Source organism: Macaca thibetana, chromosome 15, assembly GCF_024542745.1.
Source record: "Macaca thibetana thibetana isolate TM-01 chromosome 15, ASM2454274v1, whole genome shotgun sequence".
NCBI lineage: Eukaryota > Metazoa > Chordata > Mammalia > Primates > Cercopithecidae > Macaca > Macaca thibetana.
Window position 1 is genome coordinate 39,397,030 of NC_065592.1, and position 11,846 is coordinate 39,408,875.

At 37.5% G+C, this 11,846-nt stretch overlaps 1 protein-coding gene across 3 annotated transcripts in view; it reads right to left on the reverse strand.

Moving 5' to 3' along the window:
* Positions 1–11,846, reverse strand: part of TMEFF1 (transmembrane protein with EGF like and two follistatin like domains 1) — a 101,551-nt gene that overhangs the window by 53,163 nt on the left and 36,542 nt on the right. For all 3 annotated transcript variants that reach the window (XM_050761508.1, XM_050761507.1, XM_050761509.1), the window contains exons 4-5: positions 8,312–8,338; positions 4,958–5,054 (exon numbers count right to left, since the gene is read on the reverse strand). In XM_050761508.1, coding sequence (XP_050617465.1) covers positions 4,958–5,054; positions 8,312–8,338 — 124 coding nt within the window. The remainder of the gene's footprint in view (positions 1–4,957; positions 5,055–8,311; positions 8,339–11,846) is intronic.

An 11,846-nucleotide genomic window follows, 5' to 3' on the forward strand; every position in this document is an offset into this window, starting at 1 on the left:
GCGAGGTGGCGGGTGCCTGTAGTCCCAGCTACTCGGGAGGCTGAGGCAGGAGAATGGCGTAAACCCGGGAGGCGGAGCTTGCAGTGAGCTGAGATCCGGCCACTGGACTCCAGCCTGGGCGACAGAGCGAGAGACTGTCTCAAAAAAAAAAAAAAAAGCAAAAATAATTTAAATTATAAATGAATTAAAATAGCCATTGAGCAGACAAGACAGATAAAACAGATGCAATAAATAAAGTTCATGCACTTCACTCAGAAGAACCTATATACTCTTATTTTACATTTAAAAGTTATTCCTACTTTAGATACAGTTTCTGCAAGTGTTTGTTTCCTAACAGAGGAAGCAGAGAAGCAAATTAAAAGTTGAGGGCATCTACAGTCAATCAATCATTGCCAAGGCACACTGACAGCATCTAGAAGCAGCAGCTAACAGCCTTACAAGACAGAAAAAAACATGTTTTTAAAAAACAGATATAGAACCCAAAACACAAAGCTAAATGAAGCCTTAAGTGCAGCAGTGAAACAACCACACATAATTGGCCTCTACATGTGTGTGCACAACACAACAGATTGACTCCTTGTCATGAGACCTATGTTCTGATTCTCCATTCAGCCTTTCTGAACTCACCTTCACCTAGAACAATCAGGATAATACTTCCTTGCCCTACTACCAAACAGAACTGCTGAGAATAGCTTAAAAGTATATGTAAAAAGGGCTAGGTGCAGTGGCTCAAGCCTGTAATCCCAGCACTTTGGGAGGCCGAGACGGGCGGATCGCGAGGTCAGGAGATCGAGACCATCCTGGCTAACACGGTGAAACCCCATCTCTACTAAAAAAAATACAAAAAAACTAGCCGGGCGAGGTGGCGGGCGCCTGTAGTCCCAGCTACTCAGGAGGCTGAGGCAGGAGAATGGCATAAACCCGGGAGGCAGAGCTTGCAGTGAGCTGAGATCCGGCCACTGCACTCCAGCCTGGGCGACAGAGCGAGACTCCATCTCAAAATATATATATATATATATATATATATGTAAAAAATGCTCTGAAAACTGTAACATACTACATGATATGTAACTGTAAGAATATGTTAAACATGTTCTGTATATTCTGTTTAAGAAGGCAAAGAAGTATGTAATGTATTTAAATCAATTTATATTTAAATGGCTAAATTAAAAAAAAAAGCACTTCTCTTAATAGCAGAAAATTAACTTACACGGCATCACTTTTCTCCTCACCAAAATACCAGATTTTTTTTTTAACAACTATTAGCAAGAGAAAGACTTTTTAAAAGCAAGAGAAAGATTTTAGCTGCTCTTTGCAAATCAGATAGGTTGATAACATTTTTTCTGACAGGGAAGACATTTCAAATTGAGAAAAGACAAAGTATGTTTGACTTTCTGGGTTGTTTGTTCATTTGTTTTTGGAGACAGGGGCTTGCTCTGTCACCCAGGCTACAGCACAGTGGCACAATCATGGCTCACTGCAGCCTAGATATCCCAGGCTCAAGCAATCCTCCTGCCTTGGCCTTCTAAAGATTCTGAGATTACAGGTGTGAGCCACCACAGCTGGCCTACAATAAAATTTTAAATGAATACTTACACCTAAAAAAAATACATGCAATACACATCTATTATAGTTATACTATAGAGCAATACTTTTCAAACTGCAGGTCATAATCACTAGTGGATTATGAAGTCAATTTAGTGGTTCACTGCCAGTATTTTATAAAAAAAGTAAGATAGAAAATATTAGAGTACATTGCATTTAATAAAGGTAAGTACTATTCCACAGAATTTTGTTTGACTTATTATTTATTAGTGCAATGTGTACGTAAACAGGAGTGCTGGATAACAATGCAAATGTATTTTTTACATGAAGTGTAGTCAAAAAAGACTGAAAGTCACTCGTAAGAAATTCAATAAATAGGTATTTGATTTCTAGATGCCGGCTAAGAACTAACAGAATTTAAAAGCAGCTACTACTCAGAGTGACCAAGACTCAATACAGAAGTAAAGAAATCACAGCTGGGACCAGGCTGATGAAAAGGGCAGTGTTTTTGTTTAAAAAAAAAAAAAAAAAGTCACTGGGCAGCAGTCCTCAAAGTAGGAAAAAGATAACATTCCTTCCAGGAATTTTTTCTTTAAAAGAAAATTAGAAAAAGGTAGATGGTAAGAAAAGCACTGTGCTGTTAATTAGAAGAATATACCCCCATCAAACCCTCTGACTTTAGTCCTCAATGGTTTCATCTTTAAAATGAGAGGATCAGACTAGAAGATAAATTTTTTATTTTTTATTTTTCTTTTTATTTTTTTGATAAAACACTCGCTCTGTTGCCAGGCTGGAGTGCAGTGGCGCGATCTTGGCTCACTGAAAACTCTTCCTACCAGGTTCAAGCAATTCTCCTGCCTCAGCCTCCCGAGCAGCTGGGACTACAGGTGCATGCCACCACACCCAGCTAATTTTTGTATTTTTAGTAGAGACGAGTTTTCATCATGTTGGCCAGAATGGTCTTGATCTCTTGACCTCATGATCTGCCCTCCTCAGCCTCCCAAAGTGCTGAGATTACAGGCATGAGCCACCATGCCTGGCCTGAAAATAAATATTAAGATCCTACCTTAATACTCTGATTCCAATGGATAATAATAATTAAGTCATAACAGAACTACTTGAATTATAACTGAGCTTTTGTTCTTAATAACTAAAAGTTTATCTTTTAATAAGAAAATTATGTAACATCTTAATAAATAACAGGTTTTTATATAAAAATCAAGACTTAATGGCTAATGTTATATTTCTGCAGCTTTCCATTTTCCAGACCTAAACGGCCCAGCTGGATGGGTAAAAATTACCCTTAGATACATTACTATTCACCTGGCTAGCAACCATGAAAAACACATGGAAGGTACCTTGAGGGAGTTACATAACCGCTATATAACTTTCTTGGTACCATGGCCCATTTAAAAGTTAAAAAAAAAAATTAAATAACCACTGATACACATTTACACTGTTAAAACAACTGCAATCAGTAACAAGTGCTTTACAGACTAAAAGATTAGATATTAACAACATGTCCTTTTGTCTCCTTCCATAAAAGGATCAAACGCTTTAGCTTAATCACTTTTTTCTAAATAAAGATACCAACTGCTTCCTTCGTATTTCCCTCTTGTTGCATCAATTTCCTTGCCTGATGTTGGCTGCTTGTCACTGTCTATGTGCTCCTTAGCCTGCTGGTAAGAGCCTGAATGCTCCTTACTATTGGTAAGCCCTTCCATGGTCTATGTCCACTTCCTTATGCTTAGAGCTGATATCTACAACAATAGTGGTAGCAAGCTGTCAGATAAATAGACACACAAAAAATTAATTTAGTACACACGACAGAATTGCTTTGATTGGGAATAGGCTACATATTACATTATGAGGAGGTGTTTACATAACGATATGTATTTTATCATGTAGATGTCTAGAACTCCTGACCTCAAGCAATCCTCCCACCTAAGCCTCCCAAAGCACTGGGATTACAGACATGAGCCATTGCATCCAGCCTATCATGTAGATGTCACATCTGGAGCCACTTCTGAGAGTAGATGGAATATGTTTCAATTCTAAGCAAAAAACTTCCATCTTTTTAAATTAGGCATGAAAAATGATAATAGAAAAATGTATAAAATAGGGATGAATAGAGGCACCATGAAAGGAATAAAAACAGACCAAAAGACCAAGCCAATCACTGACAGCTATTTTGTCTCTGAACACTATTACAGAAGAGTACTAAGGAAGAATGCAGACACACACACATATATTAAGGTGTTTCATCATGCCATATCATTAGTACAAAATAAAAAGAAGAAACAGCATAATATCTATTATCAGTTCTCTCTGTAAGTCCATATTGCCCATCATTTATTTCTCTACTGTTCTATAGGCCAGTATCTGCTTCGGAAAACATGTTCTTCCAAATCAAACCACTCCTAATGAAATGAATGGACACGGGTCAATCTATGTGACCAACGTGCAGAAGCAGTAAATTCAGGTTTTGTTGAGTTCATTTTTTACTGAACTTACTTGTCTTTTGCCAGTTCTCACCCACTTTGAAATACGCACCAAATAAATTAACACAGTTTTACCAAATGCCATCCAAATAGCTGATTTTGTACATAATAGTGAAAATTGAGTGTTCTTAATTTGCAAAACTAACTTTGGACATTTAATGCTAATTAGATCATATTATTACTGTTCAGTGAAAGGCTCATTTGAGTAGTTAAGGGCTGAATAAACACGGAACTGGAGAATACACACCAAAAATATGTACAAGTAAGGAAGAAAGCACAAATATCTTATAGAAATAAATAAGTGTTTTAAAATAGATACTAAGTGGAAACTGAGGAAGTGAAGAAGATCCATTTATGCTCCCAGGTCCTAAAGTCAACATTAAAGCTTTTAGAATCAAATATACAAAAAGCCAGCACTGCAGGAAAATGAAAGAAGCATTAGATTGGAAATAAATAGAATACTGATGAAAGGAAAAATCAAACATGACTATTGATAAATGTCTGCAGCCTTACTGTTCTACAAAAGAACACCATTTCTTACAGGGAGTGAATGGGAAATTGGACAGACAGTGCTGTCAGCTACAAAACCCACCTTAATGAAGGCTGAACATGAGTGACAAAAGCACTTGGTATAAAATATATAAAACTATCTGGAGGAAAAAAGGCATAGATAAAACCAGAAAAACTATAAATGGATTCTCATTCTAAAATACAACGCTTAAACTGACTTAAATAGCCATAGTATTGTATCAACTTAAAAGTCAATAGACTAGCATTAAACAACAACAACAACAAAAAAATTTGAAAACACACAAAAGATACAGAACCAGGTAAATGATACCTTTCCACAATATAATCATACTGATGATTAATCTCTAAATAACTTTATCCCTTCCCCTTAACCAACTCACCCAACATTTTCTGCATCTTCATCACATTCAGCTTTATACTTGCAGGGTCCACACTTGGAGTGTTTTCTGTGAACTTCTGCCCCTGACCCTTCCTCTTCTGTTTAAAAAGAAAAATCAAATTTTCAACCAAAAGTTGGGATCCTTTCCAGATACGCTTCATGTTTTCAGTAGTCATTATCCTGTTTCTGAGGAAAATGTACCTGAGCTCTTGAAAATAGTCACCTCCAAAATCTACCAATGCTTGAAGTTCAAAAATGTTGCCAGTACTGAGTACAACATATTTTGTGAGGAAAAGTTGTTTTGGTGCTGGCAAAATCATCCCTTAAACTATCTAGGCAGAACAACACAGTAGGTTTGATAATGAATTTTTTTTTTTAATTACCATATAACACTGAATAAGGGAGAAAGAAAAGAGACAGGAGAAATACATTTAGTCCTGTGATTACCCTCCTGTTGCAATCAGCCTGTGCAAAGTTGGTCAGCAGATAAGCACCTGACCACAAAAGAATGTAACTCTCACCTTTTCCTCGCATCAGTTTCATACCTGTCTTTCTAACTACATAAAAACTAACTTCAGAGTTAAAAGAAATACTTATTTCCAAATTTTAAAATGGAAAAGGGTCTCTTTATAAAGGACTTTTCTTTTTCTACTTGGCCACTTAGCACAGCCAAAAATACACAGATACAAAAGTATGCAGGTCTCCTACGACCCAACGCAAAAAAAAAAAAAAAAAACAATAAATATCACCAGCCCCAGACTCAGCTCACATCCCACACTGAAAGGGCCTTACATTTTGTGGGTCTCAACTAGAGTGGATCACATCCTTAATCTCAAACTGGCCAGGGAGATCAGTTCTGAATTCAACTTAAGGATTTCAGTTCATTCAAGGGATTTCCCTTGAATTTGGTTTGAAAAAGATTACTATTCAGGGAGTGTCTTTTTTTTTTTTTTTTTTCAGACGGAGTCTTGCTTTGTCACCTAGGCTGGGATGCAGTGGCGCAATCTCAGCTCACCACAACCTCCGCCTCCTGGGTTCAAGTGATTCTCCTGCCTCAGCCTCTCAAGTAGCCGGGATTACAGGTGCACACCACCACGCCAGGCTAATTTTTGTATTTTTAGTAGAGAGGGGGTTGGCCAGGCTGGTCTCGAACTCCTAACCTTGTGATCTGCCCACCTCAGCCTCCCAAAGTGCTGGGATTACAGGCATGAGACACCACATCCGGCCTCAGGAAGTGTCTTATAATAAAGAGGGTGTTAAAAAGGTACACAAATTTGCCATACCTGTTTGGTAATGCTGCCAAACTTCTAATTTTTGGTGTCTGCCTATCCTTAAGTAGAAATATTCCCCTAAACTCTCATGAATACTCCCAAACAGATACCAGGGATTATCATCCTAAGTAATCCTGAGGCCCCAAAACATAATAATATTCAGAAATACTACAGTTACCATGAGCTCACTAAGGTCTGTATATTAACTGGAGCAAACCACTTAGCCCTTCTAACTCATACGCCCTAAAAAAAAAGAAAAAAAAAAAAGAAAAAAAAAAAAAAGTCAACCTACATCCTCAGGGCAAGATATCCAGCATTTTTTGTTTTGTTTTGTTTTGTTTGAGACAGGGTGCAGTGGCATGATCACCACTCACTGCAGCCTCAACCTCCTGGGCTCAAGCAATCCTCCCACTTTAGCTTCCCAAGTAGCTGAGACTACAACGCCATCACACCTGGCTTTTTAAAATTTTTTTAAATTTTTTTTTTTTTTTTTTTTTTTTTTTTTTTTTTAGGATGGAGTCTTGCTCTGTCGCCCAGGCTGAAGTGCAGTAGCGCAATCTTGGCTGACTGCAACCTCCGTCTCCCGGGTTCAAGCAATTCTCCTACCTCAGCCTCCTGAGTAGATGGGATTACAGGTGCCCACCACCACGCCTGGCTAATTTTTGCATTTTTAGTAGAGATGGGGTTTCACTACATTGGCCAGGCTGGTCTCAAACTCCTGACCTCAGGTGATCCACCTGCCTCGGCCTCCCAAAGTGCTGGGATTATAGGCATGAGCCACAGCGCCCAGCCCAGTATTGTATTATATAAGCATATCTTAAGATGAACTCTCACTTCTTTAATATAGGAACAATGACAATGACAGTTTCCTAACTGAATACCTGACCACAGGGGCTAGACTATATGATCGCCTAAAATCTGTTCCAGCTCTAAGATCTGGAATTTATTACCTGATCCTTCACATGTGATTATAAAGCTTTGGCTTAAACATGTCCATCTACTTCAAATTCTATTGTTTGACAGCTGTAACTTTTTTTTTTTTTTTTTTTTTTTAGCTGAGACTGTCATCCTTGAATTTCTCCTCAGGACAGTTCTCCTATTCTCCAGGAGACCTTCAAAGTCCCTTCCAACACTGAAATTTTAAGATTCTATGAAATGTAGAAGTATGGAGTGAGCTTTCAGGCAGTTTTGAAAGGATCATAACTGCAGTTTCCATTTGCATTAAGTGTGAATTGTACTGAAGTAGGTGTTCTTCGGTGTACCCCATAATACCTCAAACATTATTTTGTATACAGTACATACTCATTAAGAACTATAGCCTCATTAGACTATGATACAGATTAGTCAATCTCAATTCTGATCATTTAAACTCCATTATATGCTATTACCAAATATTAATCTTTTAAACAACAGAAATACTTCATATATTTGTAAAATAAAATCAAAAACATAGATAGGAAATTGTTAAAGGTTTAAATTAAACTCTAAACTCCATGAGAGTTGTTGGGCAAGTCTTCCTTTTTCTATGTACAACTTCCTCTGGAGTTTTTAACCCTGTACCATTAAAATTCCTTATGAGCAAAAACTTGAAAGCAAGGGATGGGAAAGAGTTACAAATACTCTAGTCCAAGCTAAAATCACTTGTGGGGATGATCCAAGAAGAAGTCACTTTGATGCAACCTCAATTCAACAGAAACTACAACATCTTCCCCTTAGTCTGACAACAAAGTTCCAGGGAAAAATGCGAGAAACAAGAATGCCTAGAGCTGAGAGGGAGAGTTGGGTTAGGAGTGCATGGTTTCTTTTTGAGGTAATTAAAATGTTCTAAGAGTGACTGTGGTGATGAATATATAACTCTGAATATACTAATGAATATATAACCGTGAATTTACTAAAAGTCACTGAATTGTACACTTCAAGTGGCAAATTATATGGTATGTCAATTATATCTCAAAGTTGTTTTTTTAAAAGAGAAAGAAAGAAAGAAAGAAAGAAAGAAAGAAAGAAAGAAAGAAAGAAAGAAAGAAAGAAAGAAAGAAAGAAAGAAAAAAGCAAATATCCTTTAAGAGGTACTTGAAACTTACCTCCTTCTCCAGATCCAGATCCATTATCTGAGAACAAAAACAAAGAATGAATATGAACATTTTTCCTGGAAATCTCATCTTATCAAATAATAAAATTTTCTATCAAAAATAAAACTGTGATATCCATTCTCAGTCCCTTTCTCAAATTTTTGATATCTTACAATTTGTTCTTACATACCTATTTTATGCTGCTCTCAAAATATAAATTGCTTAGATACATAATCATCTATATTTCATATATCTTTGTATCCCATTAAGGACATATCCAGATGCTTTGCACAGAGTAAAGACACTAAATACTGAAAAGTAAATGGCTAAATATAAATAATTAATTTTAATCCACTCATTTAAAACATAGGAGAAAATTTTAGTTTTGTTAAAGCTTGAGAGAAATAATGAATAAGCTGCTTTTATTAGAAAGGCAGGAAAAGAGCTTTGGGTCTTACTCCAAAAAAAAAAAAATCTTCTTAATGAAATCTGCGGATAAAGACCAAAAGCCAAAAGGTAAGAAAAGCCCCAAGGTTTAGGAAGCAAAGAACCAAAGGCTTGAGGTTTTCACATTACTAATAAAATTAACTTCCTCTAGGAAATCCAATCAGAAGGAAACTTACCTGACTTGTCACTAGTAAAATTAAAAAGAGCCTTCATCAAAATTACCAGAAAGAAGCCAGTCTCAAGTATAATTAATATAAAATATTTATTCTATAATCCTAAAGGAACCAACATATTAGCACAGAACATGTTGAAAACAGGGTAATGATATAAAATCATGAGTACAGAGTCATGTAAAAAAACAGAGAGAGCAAGTGAGGAATTTGACACTTTATCTAGCACTTTCCAGGGGAGAGGATACCCTGGATCCTAAAGAACCCATGCTAGCTCTCCAAATTGTCCTCTAGAGCAGAAAACAACACTCAACAATACTGTTCCCTTCCCTTCAAGCTCCTTCAGACAATAATCAAATTCCCAGATACTGCAGAAACAGGAGGAATTAGAAAAATATATATTGTATACAGTATCAGTTGTAAAATCTTCATGGGATTTTATGGAAAGTCTTAAATTATGTTCAATTTTGATTAATCAACCACAAAATGACATTTTCTCTGAGTAAATAAGGAGGAAGTAAAAGAGTGATGGAACAGAAAAAAAGAGAAGGAGAAAGGAAACTCAAAATTGTTTTTATGACCAAACTCTTCTTAGGAAAACACCCCTTTATTACTTCACATACAATGATTGGGTACATATTATGTGCCAGGCACCATGGTAAATGCGAGGAATAAAATTATAAATAAGACATATTCCCAGTATATGAAATACTACTCCCAATCTTTTATTCAAACCATGTCTAATTTTAATAAATATAAAAACTCATACCTTCCTTTGTCTTTTAGAATCCTTAAATAAATCAAATACTGTGGCTATTATGATAACAAGGTAGAAGTCTCCCCGTAGGTTATATTTTGTAAATGGTATGCGTTTCCCCAACCTACAGGATTCCATCCCACCCTGAGATTATGATATACATCCCTAGGCAAGACAGTACCTTCCCACTGAGAAAGCACTGATTTGGCTCGAGGTACTTATGTCAGATGAATGAAATACAATGTGGTATACGTATAGAGATACACCCAAGTTTGTTTACACAAACAAACTCTGTCAGGAGATGTCACAGAAGAAAGATTTCACAGAGGAGAAAAGGCTTAAGACCAACCTTAACCATAAGAAAATGAGTTTTCAAGTAAGGAAAAGAGAATAGTATTTCTACTTCAAGGAATAGGATCCACAAAAGACCAAATAACAAAACACTGCCCACTCAGAAAATAAAATCAATATAGCAGCTTATAACTTTGCTCATTCAATTCTTATTTAACAACCACAGGAGATAATATCCACTTAACAAGTTAAGGAATTGGGGCTCAGAGAGGTTAAGTGATTTGTCCAAGGTTACACAATAAATAAGGGTTGGAGTTAGGTTAAGGTGAGGTCTTGTAACCCTGGTGCAGTGCTCTTTCCAATCTACCACTCCGCCACCTAATGTTTAACATTGACTGTTTATCAAAGCACTTGGTGTCTTAAACATATGTTCCTCATAAATGAAGCATAATTTGGGATTGGAAAGAACCTCCATATTCCTCTTTAATTTCTAGATCATTCTGTGAAACACAATGTACTTAAAGAAGTATATAAGAACCACACCAAATCATAATCTACTAGCCTCAAAACATAATAATTTCTCCAAGCACATGATTATTTTAGCGTGTATAGAAAGAATTTGGTCTTACTACAAGAGAGGTCTGGGCTTTTCCCTCTGCTTCCGGAAGGTAACCTACGTCATACCTGATAGGAGGATATTGGTTAAGGGAGGGTGCTGCCCACACTGGAACTTAGTGTTGGGGGTTAGGCCACATTTAAGTCTTAGGGTGGGGGTCGGTTACACTAGAAAGACCAATCATTAAGAGTAGACCAATCATGGAGTCTACAAGTCACACAGTATTAGTGGACCCAGAGTCTTCAACTAACCACACAACCAACTCATCAATTATACTTACACAATGAGCCCCAATAAAAACTATGAATAGCAGGGTACAATGGCTCACACCTGTAATCCCAGTACTTTGGGAGGCCAAGGCAGGCAGACTGCTTGAGCTCACAAGTTCAAGACTAGCCTGGGCAACATGGCAAAACCCTGTCCCTACAAAAAAAAAGAAAAGAAAAGAGCCTGGCATGTTGGCATGTGACTGTAGTCCCAGCTACTCAGAAGATGGAGGTAGGAGGATCCCTTGAGCCTGGGAGGTCAAGGCTGCAGTGAGTCATGATCGTGCCACTGCACACCAGTCTGAGGGACAGAGTGAGACCCAGTCTCATAAAGAAAAAACTATGAACACTGACGCTCAGGCAAGCTTTCCCAGCTGGCAATACTCCATGTGCACTGCCACACACTGTAACTAGGAGGAGTTAACACTGTCCATGCCTCCACTGGGAGAGAAAAATCAGCAACTCCATGTTTGGAACATTCCCAGAATCTGTCCTAGGCATCTCTTTCTTTGGCTGATTTTAACACGTATCCTCTCCCTTCATAACCATGCATATAATACCTGTCAGTGAGTCTGTCAGCCCTTCTAGCAAATTATTGAGCCTAGTGGTTAGCTGGGGAACCTCTTGATCTCAGCTGGTGTCAGAAGTGAGAACAACCTTGGAGACTGTCCCCTTTGACTTTGTAGTTGATTGGCCCTAAAATTGTCACATTTAGTAAAAGGGACAATTTCTGAACACTGTAATATATAGGGAAAGAAAGGAAGTGGAAATCCCATAAGAATGGCCTTCACCTTTACCACTAACCTCAATATAATAATTCAAGTTACCTCACCTGCATCTCTATCCCCAAACATTAATACAAACACAAGTAAGAAAATAATATTAGCCGGGCGCGGTGGCTCAAGCCTGTAATCCCAGCACTTTGGGAGGCCGAGACGGGCGGATCACAAGGTCAGGAGATCGAGACCATCCTGGCTAACCCGGTGAAACCCCGTCTCTA